General features: G+C 48.2%; 1 protein-coding gene, 1 long non-coding RNA gene and 1 other non-coding gene across 4 annotated transcripts; 2 read left to right on the forward strand and 1 right to left on the reverse strand.

Annotated features, from left to right (window-relative positions):
* Positions 1-5,178: 5,178 nt before the first annotated feature.
* On the reverse strand, positions 5,179-6,904 carry LOC120677623. The gene is made up of 2 exons (XR_005676384.1): positions 6,372-6,904; positions 5,179-5,505 (listed from the first exon to the last, which is right to left on the reverse strand). It is a non-coding gene; the product is annotated as an uncharacterized LOC120677623 (long non-coding RNA).
* A 4,997-nt stretch (positions 6,905-11,901) lies between these two features.
* Positions 11,902-12,040, forward strand: LOC120680337. The gene has a single exon (XR_005677607.1). It is a non-coding gene; the product is annotated as a small nucleolar RNA Z247 (small nucleolar RNA).
* A 4,010-nt stretch (positions 12,041-16,050) lies between these two features.
* LOC120677624 (protein LOL4-like) lies at positions 16,051-18,018 on the forward strand. Of its 2 annotated transcripts, none has more exons than XM_039958776.1 (6): positions 16,051-16,526; positions 16,663-16,776; positions 16,969-17,081; positions 17,175-17,210; positions 17,611-17,673; positions 17,791-18,018. In XM_039958776.1, the coding sequence occupies exons 2-6, from the start codon at positions 16,671-16,673 to the stop codon at positions 17,830-17,832; spliced, it is 360 nt and encodes a 119-aa protein (XP_039814710.1). In that variant the 5' UTR covers positions 16,051-16,526; positions 16,663-16,670; the 3' UTR covers positions 17,833-18,018. The 2 variants fall into 2 exon arrangements, with proteins under 2 accessions (XP_039814710.1, XP_039814711.1); XM_039958777.1 differs by having other exon boundaries at positions 16,972-17,081.
* The last annotated feature ends 204 nt before the right edge of the window (positions 18,019-18,222 follow it).

Below are 18,222 nucleotides of genomic sequence, written 5' to 3' on the forward strand. Positions count from 1 at the left end.
ATATATGGAATGAATACGTACTGTAAACTGTAAGAACCAGGTCTTCGAAGGACCAGCTGCTCGCGGGTGCGGGTTGATCGGACCTGCTTCTTCCACGTGGTCAACCAGGGCAAAACGGGCCTCCAAGTCATCCTTCCACGAGGCCGCCACCACACGCGGACCTACAGCCTCCCCGACGATAGGGAGGCCGAGGCGGTAGGCCACGTCCTGCAGCGTAGGAGTCATCTAACCACACGGGAGGTGGAACGTGTGTGTCTCCGGCCTCCATCTGTCAACGAGCGCCGTCAGGAGGAATCGGTCGAGCTGAATAGGCCCAACCTCGACAAGACGGCTCAGAGTCAGTAGACCAGCCTCACGTAACCTGCAATAAACAAAATTGTCGAAACAAAGGAATACCGACGAATACATAAGTGATAAACAATAATATTTCATTACATACCGGTCACACCAATCGTGGTGTATAGAGATCGCCTCCCCAGGTGGACGAGGACGTAGCACCTCTAGGGCTCGGTGCTCAACTGCTGCAAAGTAAGACCTGTGGCTCGAGTCGATAACTGGGTCTAGCAAGGAATCCATCTCCATACCTGCATTCAAAAATATATGAGAACACATAGGTACATATATATCTCATACAAACTGGACACATAGGTACAATAATATTTCATTACATACCTGCAATATTTCATTACTACATATTACAAATAATGAAATACAATTGTGGATCATGACACCGAATGCCTTCCACGAGCAATTCTCGCCGATGCTCGTCTGAACGTAGGAGGTGCTCCATCTCTGGGATTTCCGGAAGGACCGACTTCAGCAGCATCGTGAAGTGCATTCTGAGGACACTTCTTGTAGTTGTGACCCAATGCTCCACATTGGCTACAACGCTTTTGTGCCTTGCTTGCTTCGGACTCGTACATACCATTCCGAATACGACGTGTCTGAAGGCGGCCTTTGCCTTTCTTAGTGGCTGGATCAGGAATAAACATCTTATTCTCATTATCCTGAATGAAAGGCCCCACTATTCCAATCCCGTATACCTCATGTCCCCAGGTGGATACACCTGCTTCCTTGCTGAAGTAAGGTGAAACAAATACTCATGGCTGCAACCCAGACTCTGCACATGCCGCAATGAGATGGGAGCATGGCAAATGCAATAACTTAGGCTTCATGCAGGAGCAGAAGGCTTTGCCATCTACTGTAATCAAACTCTCCTGTACCACCCTATCTCTACGGATACCACGACCAGTTCTATCCTTGTATAGAACCTCAAATCTATGCTCCATTGTACCTGTCGATATGACGCGGTGAAATTTGGCCTTTTCAATCTTCTCTTGCATATATTGTGTCACTCTTGTGCAAACTGAATTTGGGGGTTGCTGATGTTTATGCTTGCAACCGTGTAACGCTCTCTAAAATACTTCATGCACCCATACATGATGAACTCAACAATTCCTACAAGAGGAAAGGCACGACAAGAACGCATAACCATATTGAAACACTCTGCATGGTTCGTTGTCTGAATACCATACCGTATTCCATTGGTATCATAAAGGAATGACCATTTCTCCTTAGGTGCACCTCGAATCCAGTGTGAAAATGGCTTCTCAATTGAATCCCTAGCCTCTGCAGCCTGACTCGTGCCTGCTCCTAATGCCCTTACCTTCACTAGCTCTGCAGTCAACTGATCAAGCATCTGCCATAATGCATTGAATTTTCTCTGTTGATTTTGGGTGCACAACCTCTTAAACAGGTTCTTAAGATCCTTGTTCTTGAAGTGGTCATAGAAGTTTGCACCCATATGCCTAATGCACCACCTGTTTTGGACATCGGGCCACAATGGAGGCGTTGTCGCAGTTCCACGTTGCAATTTCAGTATTGATTGCAGCAGACCTGCATGCCTATCACTAATAAGGCACACATCTGGACGTGCAGCAACAACATGAACATTCACTCGTTCAAGGAACCAATACCAACTGTCTAAGTTCTCATTCTCAACAAATGCAAATGCGAGTGGAACTATTTGGTTGTTGCAATCTACTCCGATTGCACCCATATGCCTAATGCAAATGCAGATCACCAGAAGACAACACTGAAATGCTCTAACACAAGCACCTATGCAAAAGAAGGCTCGTTGCATAATTCTTTGCCCTCTAGTCACCGCTGGTACAAGGTATGTGTCATAAAAGCTTCCAGGATTTCTAGCAGTAACCTGGAATAACATACGAGGTAGGTTATCATATGATGCCTCATATGTGCCGAACCGCATCTCGAACACCCTTTGTTTAGCCCGCCATGCCTTCAAATAACTAATGGTGTATTGGTATGTCTGCTCAATGTGTCGAACAATCATTTTTGGCTCATAATTTAGGTTGTCCATAATAAACCCATACATTTGCTTTGCAACAAAGTCGCATGATATATTGCGATGCGAGGGAAGAACTTCTGACAGCAAACAAGTGTGCTCTGTCACAATGGAACATTTCCACTTCGACTTCCATTTTCCCTTGAATGCATGTACTCGCCATGGACATCCATCATTCACACACTTCACCTCATATTCTTTACTGCCAGACTTTACGACTCTGAATTTTCGTTTCAATGATATTGCCCATAGTCTCACAGCATCTTTTATGGCTTCAATGTTTGGATATGTTGCACCTTGCACTACCTCATTCCCTCTGTACTCCCACTCCTGATTTTGTACGTCTTCTGCGACATGACTGCCAAAACCATGCTCCTTCCACTCTTTTGGCAATGAGTACTGCTCGTCATCAGATGAGCCCTCATATTCTTCCATCTCTGTTGCGGTTTGGTCTTCTGCCTCCATCTCGTCCACAATGCTATGTATCATCTCTCCCTCATCAGCAAGGCCCTGTGGTCCCATGTTTTGGTTCCGTCTCTTCTGACTCATCTTGCTCAACATAATTGGTCTCTATTCGAATACTCGGAGTTCCTTGATCTGCACAATGTTGGATTTTATTTTGTGTCTTCTCCCGGATTTGAACAAGGATGGCCAGAGGCCACCCACGCTCTAGAGCTGCTTGCATGTACTTCTGCCAGTCATCAGTACTGTGTATCATCATCAATTCCCATAATTCACTTTCTACCTCCCAATTAACAAGAGACTGGATGGTGATCACATGTGTCAACGGATCAACACGGAACCCACGCTGCAGCCACTTACATATGGAACCAAAACTCCTTTCCAGAGGTTTATCTATGGCGCTAGATGTGCACTTAAAGGCAGAAAGATCTACTCCATTTGGCCCATACAAAACATTGTAGTCACCATAAAATACTTGAAACTGCATCTTGCTCGACATATCTGTATATCACATAATACTTATCGAGTTATACTCTTTACTTCACTACCTTATTCAATATTCCGTAAAAACTAAGTATGAAATTCAACTACAACGTATAAGTATTCATAACTACGTGATGACACTCAAATTCTATACTGCATATGCCATATTCTATTCTAAATCATAATTAATTTATAAACACGTCTCTAATAGTACTGCAATTGTAATAATAAATATGTAGTATTAATTTTCTAAACTAATTTTACTACTACGTAACTACAAACTAAAGTATCATTAAACTCCTACTTAATTGGTTCTACTATAGCACTAATTAAATTAAATTACTCACCCCTACTTAAATTACTCCTACTTAAATGCGTAGTACTTAAATGGAAAAATATATAAACTAAATGTACTAACCTGCAAATCACAAGTGCTGAATCCGACAGGGCTTCGCCGCTTCCCTTCTCCTCACCCCTCTCTTTTTTTCTGGATTTTTGCTGGAATTTTCGGGATGAAATGAGGAGGGAATGGGGGGTCGAATCCTTATATAAGGGGGGTTACCCCGGTCACCCGAGGGGGGGGGGGCGACAGGCCCCTGCCGCGCCCGTGGGCGGGCCCGCCCACTGGTCGCCCGAGGGGCGACCAGGCTCCCTTTTTTCCAGGGACCTCGTTGTAAATTTGAAGAAAAAAATTACACTAAGGGCCTGTCGCCCTATGGGAGGGCGGCCGGGGGGTATTTTTGAAATATTTCAAAACGGACATATATTTTTGAAATCTTTATTTTTTAAAATATAAAAAAGAAAAAAGCGCGAGCAAGGAGGCACGAAGAGGAGAAGCCCAGCCCAGCAGGCAGCCGTTTCACGTGTCTGCCCGCCGCCTCGCCTTCTGGAGGCGGCGATGGCGTCCGCGGGTTAGCATGGGCCATGGCAGCATGGGGCCTGGCCATTGGCGCCAACGGGTGGGCGGAGGTGTCTTGAAATTTTGGGCCGAGCGGGTCAGCTCCTGGGCTGTTAACTTAGGCCCACGCACCGCTGAGCTGGCGCGTGCGGCAGCAGCGGGGTGGGACGCAAAAGGAGAGCCCAGCCGCCGAGCCCACGTGGTGACAGGGCATCCATCGACACCGCCTAGGCGTGGAACAAGGGCCCGCACCCACACCCCAGCCCGTTCCTACAAGCGGCCCAGACGGCCCACCACCTCTCCCCCGCTGCAGCCGCCGGAACCCTAGCCTGCCGCCGCTCGCCGCCGCCACCGTCGCTAATCTCTCCTCATCATCGCCCTCACCTTCTTCCCTCCCACCGGTGGCTCCCACTGCCTCGTCGCGCCGCCGAGCGTCCTCCGCCATCTAGCCGCCGCTCCCCCGCCTCCCGCTCATCTTCGGCCGTCCGCAGCGGCATCCCCGCCGCCGGGTCGCCGACCGCCGACCCCCGCCACGCAAAATCCTCGCCGCCGTGTTCCCCCGCCCGTCCGCTGCTCGCCGAATGAGCCAGCCGCCACCTCCTCTCCGCTGCAGTCTCGCCAGCCTCCACAACCAGCCTCCCTTCCTCCTCCTTTTTCTTCTAGGGCCGCAGATCGCTTGTGATGGATAGGAGGGGATTTGGGCCGGGCCACGGGGGAGAAGGGCTGATGGGTCCGGGGACCCGGGATCCCCAGCGAACCCACTTCTCGCCAACATACGGCCTCGCCCAAAATGGCATCAGGGCTGGATGCCGTCCATATTGTAGCAGAACCGTCCAAATTAAACCAGTTTAAGCGCACTAACTATCATCTTAATAGTTAATCAAGTTACCACGCACTCAAAATGATATAACTTAGCAGTCTGTCGGGTAAATACCGATTAAAACTACTGTAATCAAGGATCGTAATATACACTGGGAGGCTCGCACGAAGACGAGTACATATGATACAAGCATACAAGAAAACTCAAATCAATTTACAACATTGGGTTTTGCATATCAGTTTGAAAATACAACAACAGAGTTCAACACGCAGCAGAATTTAAAACAGAGTTCAGTTTAAAACACAATAGCTACAGACAACGATATAAGGTGAGCTCCACATCTTGCCCACCGATGTGCTGCCAACCTACCCGAACTTCATGGAGATGACAGGACCCACTCAACTGTCCAACCAGGAGGAAGAGGATGACCAGTCCAAGACACACAGATCTCCTTAAAGTCAGCGGAGACACAACCTGCTTATACGGGTCACGACAACAACTCTGAGTATACTAATACTCGCAAGGCTTATCCGACTATGGACTATACTTAGCCGACTCCTAATCATGCAAGCCTTTGGCTGCTGGGTTTATTTTAACAAAAAAGCAACTAACAATTGATCCTTACTTTCAAACTTTTAGCCATGATTCAAGTTGCGACTATTACTCTCTAGATTTGCAACATAAGTAACCAATCAGGGTGGAAATAGTTAATTAAACAACAATTCTTCATCAACATCCACTTTTCATCCTACATTCTCTTGATTACTCTACGATGCGACAAAGAAAACCTGGGTCAGGAGCCCCACACGGCGAACACCTAGTGAACCCGAGGGCAACTACAACACCTGCCATCATTCCACGTCCAGAGTAGTAGGTCGCGATTCAAAGTATCGTTGCAAATAAGGTATTCAGTTTACCGGTTTCTACTACCTCCTACTCCCGGCATGTAGTTAGTACTGTTCAAACTTGATCAACACTGCCAACAACAGTTAGGTCCTCAAATCGACACGGATGGGATCATTTTTGAACCATAACATGACCAACAATATACTCCCCACCTGGTCTCCAATTTTCATCAAGTGATCACTATCAAGAACTTTTGCCAGATGTAACCAGATCCTATATCTCGCAAGTGACCGGAAATCACTCGACTTTAACTGAGTTCCTAATTAGCAATGCATTTCTAACAACCTCTGCATACTAGTAAGGACTCATAGGTACCTAGGGAGAAACATGCATACTAGGGTTCCATACAAGTCCTAGAAATGTAAATGCACAATATTTAAAATAAGTAAAACATTGCATAGTTTTCAAGTGAAGGGTTATGCTCCGGGGCTTACCTTGCAGGTCAGCAGGATTAGCGACTTCTCCTGGAGCTTGCTCAACTGCTTCTACGCCCTGCTGCTCTTCTGCTTGTTGCTCCTGGACCGGCTCAGCAACCAACTCATAGGCTACTTTGTTCATGGCGTCTATACGTATGAAAAAGATGTCATGCGAGAGTTAGAAGAACAGTGGTGCACTGGAATGAGGCAGGGTGCTTATGATGCCATGGCATGCAGTGCAACTAAAAAGAAAGACAAGACTAGAAACATTACCAGGCAACAAGCAAGCAACACATAAACACAAAGGTTTGCTATCCAGGCATGATCATGATTAACTCAAGCAACACAGAAACCTTAACCCAACAGCAGGTTAAACTTTCCTCCAAACACTACAAGCTATAAAAGCATTTACCCTAGCCTAAGCAAAACTACATAGCAAAAGTGGTCAATCCACCCATTTCATGGTTCTATCATACAGAGCATGAAAAGATGAAGCTAACAAAACTAGTTTTGCATTTTTAGCATTTTTCCTTGATTTGTTAGGCATTTTACAGTTTATAAAAATTCAGTGGAAACAAATAACTAGCATCACCGGTCTGACCAGCTGGCTCCACTGGTCAGACCGGACATACCAGTGCTGCTCTGATCTGCCCGGCACAGCGGCGGCGGCGGCATTCCCGCCGGCGCGAGGCCGGCCGGCCGGCGGCGTGGCGGGGCAAGCCTGCGGCCAATGCAGGCAGGCGGTGCTGGCGCGCGCGGCGGCATTGCGTGAGCCGGCGTAGGGCAGCCCGCAACGGGAGCGCGGTGGCGGCACGGCAGCCGCGGCGACGCTGCAGCGTTCCAGTGGTGGTGGTGCCGGGAGCGAAGGAAAAAAAGGTCGGGGAGGTCAAGGAGGATGCGGCGAAGCTCACTGCGTGCTCAGTTCGAGCGGAAGAAGGCCCGACTATGGAGGTCGACATGCCGGGGTGGCGGTCCGGCGGAGGAGTAGCGGCGGGCGGTGGAGCAGTGGATTCGTCCGGGGTAGGGCACGACCGAGCTCGGGGAGGGGCAGCGCGGATGCGAGGTGACGTTAGGGAGGCTCTTACGGAAGGAACGGACAGGCGGCGGGGATGGCTGGCGAGGCGCTAGCAGTGGCTCTGCTCGGCTCAGTTCGGCCCGAGCTAGAAGAAAGAGGGGAAGGGAAGGGAGAAAGAGGAACGGAGCATCGGGGAAAGGATAAGGACGAGCACGTGCACGGAGGGCGAGGATTGTCGGCGCGGTGAAGCCTGGAGTCATCGGTGCTGTGCCAGTCATCGGCATGGGCGCCGGCATGGCAAACAGGGGAGCACCGGTCTGACCGGTGTCCCTTGCCGGTCTGACCGGCCACGGCCTCAACTTCTAACCCACCGTTCAGACCGGTGGCCCTTACCAGTCTGACCGGTCACGGCCGAAACTCAAAATTTCGCATTGAAAATTGAAATTTGGCTAAAACAAAAGTTATAGAGGAAGAAGAGATCTACAACTTTGATATTGAGAAAAAACTTGACTTGAGTCTTGAATTAGGGAGAAAAATGGGATTAAAGCTAGCTAAGGGTGAAGTATACTATGCATGTTTACTCAACGCTAATGATAATCTTAAGCACATAATTAGCAAATTAAGTACAAAATTAACATCGGGGTGTTACACTTATGGGCCACGACTTCGCCCAGGCCAATCAGGCCCATAAGCCCGACCGACCGAGCAGTCCGAAAGAGCGTAACCTACGCTCCGAATCTAGGAGATGGTCGGGGAAGAGATCCGTAACCTGCCCCCAACCGGAGGACCCCGACTGGGCTCCGCCCTACTCGTGTTGCCATTCCCGACCGGCAAGGCCAGAGATAGCTGGACCCTGTGCACCGGTGGGCCCCGGGAACAGGCACAGAGGATAAGGACGGATGTCGTGGTCAACTTACCGTATGAGCCAACCACTCCCCCATGGGGCTACAGTCCCCATCGCTACCACAGCAGGGGCGCTGTTTCGCCTACCTATCTTTGCGACTGGACAGGACGCGGCATCACCAGCCTGATGCGACAGACACGCCTCCATCATGATGGAATCACCTCCATCATGATGGAGTGACAAGGCATAATGCCGAGGACGGGGCGTGCCCACCTTGCCGTACCTATCGACGGATCTATCGCTCTGACCGACGGAGCACCACGCACAGGAGCAGAACCAGACAGGCGCTCCACGACACGGAACATGGGTGGCGACCACCCATGGTCTCCGATTGGCGGAGTTGGTGCCCCCGACTGACAAAGTTGACGGCCCCGATCGACGGGGCGAAGAGCTACTCTCTCCCTCCCTCCGCTTTAGTCCCTCTTGTAAGGAGACCCCTTTGGACTATAAAAGGGAGGGTCAGCCACCTACGAAAGGGACCAATTCTGATCAATTTCCATACAAAATACTTTGACACTCATCCTCACTCGCAAGCTTGTAACTCCCCAAACTCTCTTTGAGCATCTGGGCTCAAGCAATACATCCCCCGACTAGATGTAGGGCACTTTTGCCTGAACCAGTATAAATCTTAAGTCATTATGTGCTATGTCATATCCAATCCGAACGCACGGCAAATGACTTCGAGTAGACGGCTATTTCCGGAGCCGACAAGGGCGGCGCGCGGGAGCGGCCTGCCGCCGGGGGGGGGGGTGCGGGGGTGTGCGGGCGTGGTTCGTGATGGTGCGTGTCTGTGCTGTGCAGCCAGCAGCAGCATAGCAGAATTAGCGCTCACCTGTGGAGAAAGTCGAGACTCGAGAAGCTGCTTGCTTGCTGTCCACATCCACTCGTCGTCAGCTGTAAGACTGGGAGGACAGTTGTGGTAGAGGGAGCACAGTGCGAGCACGCAAAGAGACCGACAGACCAACAACTATGGCACGACGGCACCAGTGAGAGGAAGAGGAGGAAACTCTACGTACGACCATCACGATCGAGCTAACCCAGTCTACCACCCACCCAGTCAGGGGCGGAACCAGGAAAAGGGGTCCACGGGGTGTTGCTCGTTTCTAAAAAACTCGATCGGGGGGCTGAAACGGTCCCCACCCGTGTTTCATTAAGAGGAAGCGACTGCCTCGGCTCTTAATCCGACCGAGAAACCCCCGAACCCTGGCCCACCAGCGAGGGGGATTTTTTACCCCGCGGCATCGGAAATTCGCGTCCCCCAAGACTCGAACCCGCGCCGCGGGGGTGCCGCCAGCCCCAGCCGGCCAACTGGTCGTAGGGGCCTTAGGCGTGTTGCTCGTTTCTTGCTCTCTTTTTTTTCTCACTCTACCCTTACCTCCATTATTCATGTTCTACTAGGTGGCAGGGAGCTACAGCGGGGGTAAGAGTATCTTCAGCAATGACCCTCAAATCATGGCCCCTATCTATATGCTATTTGGGGCCGGCCTTCATCTCAAAGCCCTCAAAACTTGCATCCAACTTCAACAATGGTCTCTATACTTTATCCCCCATACCCTTTATCTCTTTATTTTCTTCAAAAAATAAATTCCAGAAAACACCTCCCCGCACAGGGCTGGCCGCCGCGGCTCGTCGGAGGCCACAACGGCCTGGTGGCGGCGTGGCCCGCGGCTCGTCTGAGGCTGCACGGGGCCGGCGGCGGCGCGGCGTGGCTCGGCGACGGCGCAACAGGTGGCAGGCTCGGGAGCTGCGGCGACGACGACCGGCGGAGGTGGTCGGGGGTGGCGGCGTTCCGCCAGATGTGGCCGGAGGTGGTGGCTGGCAGTGACAGTTGGGGGCGAATCAGGAGGGGAGGGGAGGGGGGCTATTGGTGGTGGACCCCACCGGATGGGGGGTTGGGGGAGACTGAATTGCCTCTCACAATGGAGGCTGAGGAGTGCTATTTGGGAGTCTGCCCATTTTAGAAGTCAGGATAAGATCGGTGCTAGATTTGGAGTTTTTTCCCTGGCTCTTAAAATGAAGATAGGGCCCCTGCTTAGAGACCCATGCTCTAACGCCCCCCTTAGATGGGCACCGCTAATTTACGGTCAACCGTACGGAGGCTCCCGTACGGTCGATTTTCCGACAGTTTTTTTTTTTCCGTTTTTAGAAGAAAAAAAATTCATTTTCTGAGAAAAATAAATTCAGACATTTTTTTATGAGTCAAATAATTTTTCAAGTGACATTTTGGTGGGTAGAAAAAATTTCAAGAAACAAATTGGTGAGAAAAAAATTTACGAGAAAAATTTTGACAGAGAGAAATTTATCAAATGGAAGAAACAAAAAAATGTACATCCAAAAAAAATTTGTATGCAAAGAAAAAAAAACTGGATCTGGGCGCCTCCCCGCCGCCGCCGGCCCGCCCCGCCACCTCCCCGCCACGGGAGCCGCCGCGCCGCGCCGCGCCTCCCCGCCGCCACCGGCCCCGCCGTGCTTCCCCACCGCCTCCCCAGCGTCGCCGTCGGGCCACCGCCGCTGCACCGCTCACCCTGGGGCGCGGAGCTCGCCGCGCCGCTCGCTCCCCGGCGCCGCCGCCGCGCCGCTTGCCTGGGGGTGCAGCGCTCCGCGCCGCCGCAGTGAGCGCTCGCCTCGCCTGGATCCAGAAGGAGAAAGAGAAAATGAGAGAGAGGAGGAAGGGAGCGGGTGAGAAGGAGGGGGGATCACGGGAGTGGGATATGTGCTGCAAGGGAGAGAAGATATGTTAGCACAGTGGGGCCCACCATGTGCTGCGATGGAAAAAATCGACCGGGAGGAAGGAAACTTACGGGCAACTGTAAACTCAGCATCACGCCCTTAGATCCGCCTCTTCACCCGGTCACACTGCACTATTCCTTGTTGTGTCGTCATGAGCCCTTAACTTAATTTCACACAGTACAAGCATTAAACTAGCTCTTTCGTTCATCGCAGCCAGGTCAAGGTCGTCGGGGGCTCAGCCGCCATCTTGTAAGCCATGGCAACGGCTGTTGTTTCCTTATATAACACGTACACGTCGACCCAGGAAGGGCAACGACGATTACACCAATTGCTTCCGAAGCTCCTCTGATTTCTCACATGGTAATTAGAGCCTAACCCAAATACATCTAGCAGATTTGACCCAAAGCCTCTCCTCCATGGCGAGCTCCTCACAAGCCGCCATCGCCAACCCGCTGATCGGCTACGTCATCACCGAGAAGCTGACCAAGACAAACCATGCGCTCTGGAAAGCGCAGGTCCTTGCGGTGGTGCGTGGAGCGCGCCTTGAAGGACATCTCACCGGCGTGTCCAAACGACTACCAGCCACCGTGAAGGAAAAGCAAGGAGACAAGATTGTCGACGTTCCCAACGTCGAACATGGCGAATGGCTCGCCACTGACCAGCAAGTTCTTTCGTTCTTGCTGTCCTCCGTCACAAAGGACATTCTGTCCCAAGTGGCGGCGAGCTCCACTGCTGCCGGCGCCTGGGGTATCATCCAAGGGATGTTCTCCTCCATGACCAGGGCTCGCGCCGTCAACACAAGAATCGCGCTCGCCACCACCAAAAAAGGAGACATGTCCATTGCTGAATATGTCGGTAAGATGCGCTCTCTTGCAGATGAGATGCTGTTCTCTGGCAAGCCAATTGATGACGAGGAATTGATCTTCTACATCCTCACGGGCCTCGATCTTGAGTACAACCCCATCGTGTCAGCTGTTGTTACAAGGACTGATGCGTTGACTATGGGAGAGGTGTACTCACAGCTACTCAGCTTCGAGCAGCATATGGAGCTGCTGCATGGTGATCCCCAACACTCGGCCAACATTGCAAGCTGAGGACGAGGGGGTCAGCGAGGACGTGGTGGAGGACGCGGCCGCGGCCGCGGTGGCAACTGTGGCTGAGGGCGCGGCAACCAGCAGCGCCAGAACGCCGGCGGCACCAACAACTATCAAGGTGGCGCCAACAGCAACAGCAAGACCAAGTGCCAGCTATGTAGCAAAGAAGGCCATGAGGTAATAGATTGTTGGTACAGGTTTGATGAGGACTTTGTACCCAACAAAAAGTATGCCGGCTCGGCCACAACGTCCTATGGCTCGGCCACAGCTATGTAGCAAAGAAGGCCATGAGGTAATAGATTGTCTAAAGAATGTTCTCTATGTTCCTAATGCCAACAAGAATCTTGTCTCTGTACATCGTCTTGCCGCTGACAACTCTGCCTTTCATGTGTTTCACCCTAGCTTCTTTTTGATCAAGGATCAGGGCACCAAGAAAGTTCTCCTTAAAGGACGATGTGAACGAGGGCTCTATCCTCTTCCTCCTGCGCCACCTACGAAACAAGTTTTTGCTGCCATCAAGCTGTCATTCCAAAGGTGGCACAGCCGGCTAGGACACCCCTCCGCTCCAGTGCTGGAGAAAGTTATCAGCACCTTTAAACTTCCTTGTTCGTTTGAAACAAATAAAGACTATTTGTGATGCATGTCAAAAGGCAAAAAGTCATCAATTGCCTTATTCTAGGTCCAATAGTGTGTCTCGCTTTCCTTTGGAACTTATTCATTCAGATGTTTGGGGCCCTGCACTCAAATCTGTTAATGGAAAAAGGTATTATGTCAGCTTCATTGATGATTTTAGCAAATTTACCTGGGTTTATTTCCTCAAGTTTAAATCTAATGTTTTTCAAAAGTTCCAAGAATTTCAGAATCTCGTTGAGCGTCTATTTGACCGCAAAATCATTACAATGCAAACTGATTGGGGAGGAGAATATGAAAAACTTAACTCCTTTTTCTCAAAGGTTGGCATCACACACCATGTCTCTTGCCCTTATGCACATCAACAAAATGGAGCAGTAGAACTCAAGCATCGGCATATAGTAGAAGTTGGCCTATCTCTTCTAGCTCATGCATCCATGCCTCTTAAATTTTGGGATGAAGCTTTTGCCTCTGCTGTGTTTTTAATTAATCGCACACCTAGTCACCTGTTGCAATATAACACACCTCTAAAGTTTCTGTTTGATCAAGAACCCGACTACAATTCCTTTAGAATCTTTGGCTGCGCCTGCTGGCCAAATTTACGCCCATATAACTCACAAAAGCTTCAATTTCGGTCCAAACAGTGCACCTTCTTAGGGTACAGTCCTCTTCACAAGGGATTCAAATGTCTCGATCCCTCCACTGGCCGTGTCTACATCTCCAGAGATGTAATCTTTGATGAGGATGTTTTCCCTTTTACATAGCTTCATCCAAATGCAGGGCAACGCTTGCGACAGGAGATCTCTCTTCTTCCTATCTTCCTCCTCAATCCCAATTTAGGGGGTTTATGGTCTGCTTGTGATGGTTCGTTCCTAGGAGAGGAGCAAAAGGCATTTAAAACTTATTAGTCTGAAATGTGGTGTCAAAAGATGCGTAATCCATGATAGATTGACCATCTGCCCAAAAGAAATTAGCCATCCTGCCATCTTCCTGATCTATTTGAATGGCATAAAAAAATGACGGATCATCTATCTGCTTATTTTCCAAGTATTCCAACAGTGTTTGTGCATCATTGGACTCTAAATACTTCTTGCGTTGTCGACCAATCTCATTATTGCAATCAATTTGTGAGAATGGCACTTTGTCAGCTCCACTATAAAATTGCACCATAAACTCAAACACCTGGGATGGCTTCATCCCGCCCTCCCTCATCTGGCCAATTAGCTTCCTATCTGCTTCTTCAACACTTCTTTGGGATCTCAATTTCTGCCTTTTATTTGGACTAGCAAGGTAATGGTTGTGATCAAGTACAACCTTTTGCACTGTCCAAACACCTTCCCTGCTGACACTAAACTGAACACGAGCATTCCAACCAGTCCTTGTAGTACTCTTTGATGATGACTTATTTTTTCGATAACCTTGGCTGCTGCAAACTATATGTTTGTTAGAGATAGTGCCATCCTCTCGTTTCTTTATGTCACTCTTTCTAATACTGAATCCAACCTTGACTACATAGGTGTTGTACATATTATAAGCTGCCTTTTCAGATTGTCTTTACATTACATTTTTTTATGATTTAAGTTGGTGGTTGTAGAAGGTTGCTTCACTTTAGAGCATCTCCATTTGTCTTCCTTTTCCCAATAAACTATCAATATCGGAAAAAAAATGTTCCAGTAGTTCCCCAATAATATCAGGTTGTCCCAATATTTCATCTTAACTCCACTCAAATAAAGGGAGAAATTTTGTTCTTCCATATGTTAGTTGTATTGGGATAAGATTATTAGGGAATTGTAAAACATCTCTCCCAACAATTCATGACAATGATATTGACACATCCCAATAACACTGCTGGAGATGTTCTACCACTTCTCTTAGACCTATTGGTATATATTTGATTAGTAAGCTTTAAATTTTCATTACTGATTTGAATGTCATTTAGAATTGGTAAGGTATTAGAGTAGGTGAGTACTTGGTGTATAGTAAATAACAAGAATGAGCAGTTAGTGGGAAGTGTGGGTGTACACCCCACAAACCAGGTTCAAGTTCTTTTTAACTTGAATTTAGGTGCCTATTTCTTCTTGTTACAATGTCACATAGTTTCTCCTATATTTGTGGAGTGTTTATTTTTTATAATCGGACATTATCCATAAGAGTAAATTTGACAGAAGTACACCTATGTGCAAATGGTAATCACACCGTTCTCACAAAACTTCGAAAAAAAATTCACACCTAGGAGTTTGCTCTAGTTATCTAACACATAATTCAGGGTATAATTGATCACATCTTGATTTACATGATAATATAATCTAATTCACAACCATATAACGGCATCATTTATTTTAAACCTCATCATTATGCATGGTCAATGCGCTACACCCAATGCAATGATCCAAGTGCTGGGCAACGTTATTTTCATCGTCCCACCCCTATTCTACATATTTTCAATGTGAAAGTCCAAACATGTCTAGCGGATGTGTCCGGTCGAGTCGAGGCGTATGGGATTGTTGCTGTCCGTGATGATGAGGACTATTGTCGTAATTATCTTTTCAACCGACCTCGAGAAAATCCACTCGATATCAGTCTTGTAAGTAATCTATAACTTTTGTTTTGATGTGACGCTTTGGAAGTAAGGTCCTTTAATTATGCTAGAAATTTGTATGAATATAATTATAGAATCTACTAGTTCCTATGTTGATGTTGGATTTTTGGTTCATAGTTAGAAATACACTCTACAGAATATTAGGGATATTGCGCTAATTCAAAATATATAAAATTAAGCTACGAGCTGTTGTAAAAAAAAAATCAAGTTGCCTTTGGGCTTCTGTATATTTATGATCTGGGGTGTTGCAATATTAAACACCGATTTTTGGTGATTTTGTTTGTATAAACAACCCTCCTGTACATATGACTAGACTGTACCACTTGGCTCGGCCTATACGATTGGTTCAAAGTAGTGACTACTAGATCCACACAATTACACTGGTCGTACAACTCAACCGTACAGGTCATAATGTATAGTTATTTCCACATGCAAAGATGTGAAAGTGAAACGATGCTTATATATTCTTGCTTCTTACAAACTTTCAGACGGGTGGCTATCTTCGCTTGTTGAGCCCTAGAAGAGACATGTCCATGAAATTTAATTGCCTGATTGAAGTTGATATCAGGGTGAAAGCACTGGGAGATGATGGTACAGAAGACAAGACTCTGGCTGATGGATGCATGGAGTTCGTCGAGGGTCGAGTTTGTTAGGCTGACTCCAACGGAGCAGCCAAAGGGCCAGGCAAAGCTAAAATAGCTGCAGAAATCTGTGGTCCACATGGTTCTGTGGCTTTTGATTATATTATTTTTCGGGAGGGTTTTGAGGCAACCATAGAGCTGGACTTGTTGGAAGTACCAGAAGGTGGTTTCAGCATGCAGATGTGTGGGTACAGAACTGCTCAGAAGAACTATTATACTTTCATTGACAAGAATTGTGACTGTGATAGCTTTGTCAGCTCGACCGGTAGATTCCCGCAGTATTTTGTGGCAGCTGTGCACATGGATGACTACTTTCTCGTGGACTTTGTGGAAGGAAAATCACCTCTTATTTTCAAACCAACTCTTCATGGCAGCAAAGAAAAAGAGTACTCTTTCGAACACGGCGCTGTGGTGTCCGTCAAAGTGTCCTGGTCCACAGCCTGGTACTGCTGACAATGTAATGCTGAGTAATAGTCGTTGATGTTTTAGAATCGGCTCTGCCATCGTTTATTAACGCTGCTCTTATATCTGAAACACTTTCACCGCCGCCAACCAGTCAGGTGCTCTATATATCTGAAACATTCTGTTCCCTGTGGGAGCAGAGTTCGTTCATGCAATGTAGATGTCATTGCTGGTTTCAGTTCTCACAGCAAAAAACTAAGTAACCAACCAACCAACGATGCATTATTCCTGCAGGACCGGACATGTCTGAACTCGCCTGCGGCGGCTGCTTCACCATGCTCGTGTACAACCGCGGCGCCACCAACATTCGCTGCCCGCACTGCGGGAGGGTCAACTCGACAAGATCAGGTAAAACCTCCTCACTGCAACGCCCTGCAAAGAACCATCATCATGCAGGCTTAGAGTGGCTGATGCAAACAGTAACAACTAATAATAAGCAGCTTCCATCACAGACAGAAAGAAATAAAAAAAACAGTTTCAGTTGCATTGATCTGCAAATTCAGTCCAACTGACAGAAGGTTTCTGCTCCTGATTGTGAAGCAGCGAACCAGATTGGTCACCTGTCATGCGGGCATTGCCGGACTACTCTGGCGTACCCATCGGGAGCCTCGACGGTCGGATGCCCAACTTGTCGCTGCGTCAATCCTGTCAGGGTGCGTTGCAAACCTAGCACAGTACCCTTGCTCATTGCTCAACTGATCGAATAATTATCTCATCATCATGCTCCATTCGCAACATTTCTGCAGAACAACTCTGGTGGCTCTGCACGGCCTGCACCATCGGTATGTTCTCCTGGCTTTTCCAAGTTTCGGTGGTCACAACATTGCTTGCATCAAGAAACGTATGGAGCCATCTAGCAATCAATGGCCGCAACGCAACCATCCTTTTTTTGTTGCGTCAACCAGAAATAGGGTTGTCCTCCCCAAAAGATCACAACATTGGTAGGTTCAGGTTGCTCCATGGTTTCAGAGGAATCAGTTCCTTTGGTAGGCAAGTAGCAATGATTAGCACACTCTCGATGCTTAGATTTTTCGCTTGAAATCCTCTGGACCATGCATGTCTAGTATCAGGATGAAAGGGGTTTGAGCAAACAGTCTGAATCTAGCTAGACTGATGTCAAATGTTCGACAGTGATGACACGTACGGGCTTTATTCGCTGAACTTTCATGTTCCTACTTGCAGGATGCTCGGCCCCAGACGGTTCTGGTGGAGAATCCTAAGACGCTGGATGAAAAGGGCAAACTGGTGAGCTTATCTCTAACACTCTGACCATAATTCGTTTTCTATATCAGCCAAGTCAGCAAGTGAACTATGAACTATCAATCTGACTAGACTGTTTTGTTTCTCCTGGTCCTGATCCAGGTGAGCAATGTCGCCGTTGGTGTCACCTCGTGGAAAAGATGACCAAGAACTCCTCCGCGGCATCATCCCAAGGATCTACTGATAAACCCTTGGTGATGGACATGTAAAACTATCATAATCAAACTAATGTGAAATCAAGTGTGTTTTGAAGCTTGATATAAAAAAAATGTAACAGTTGAGCAGCAAAAGATCTGAAAATGTAAATATGCTAGCAGTGTGCGCTAGCCTATGTACTCCAAGCCAAAAAGGAATGGAAAGAAGCGAAGCATTGTGTTCCTGAGAATTTTATTCTTGTCCTACCAAGCTTAGACACACTGAGTCGGCTTTGCACTCTCTCACGCTTTGCGATTTCCGATTCTGTTGAAAAATTGAGACAACTGCATTGTGGCAAAAGGATATAGTGATAGCCACAGGGGATCTCCTTGCTTCCTT

This window comes from Panicum virgatum, chromosome 6N, assembly GCF_016808335.1.
Source record: "Panicum virgatum strain AP13 chromosome 6N, P.virgatum_v5, whole genome shotgun sequence".
Lineage (NCBI taxonomy): Eukaryota > Viridiplantae > Streptophyta > Magnoliopsida > Poales > Poaceae > Panicum > Panicum virgatum.

What these genes read in the sequence shown, in the direction of transcription:
- LOC120677624 (XM_039958776.1), top strand. Translation starts at nt 16,671, where the DNA reads ATGTCTGAACTCGCCTGCGGCGGCTGCTTCACCATGCTCGTGTACAAC. An exon ending in GGTCAACTCGACAAGATCAG is followed by an intron (nt 16,777 to 16,968) that starts GTAAAACCTCCT and finishes CTGATTGTGAAG; the next exon opens with CAGCGAACCAGATTGGTCAC. An exon ending in TGGATGAAAAGGGCAAACTG is followed by an intron (nt 17,674 to 17,790) that starts GTGAGCTTATCT and finishes GTCCTGATCCAG; the next exon opens with GTGAGCAATGTCGCCGTTGG.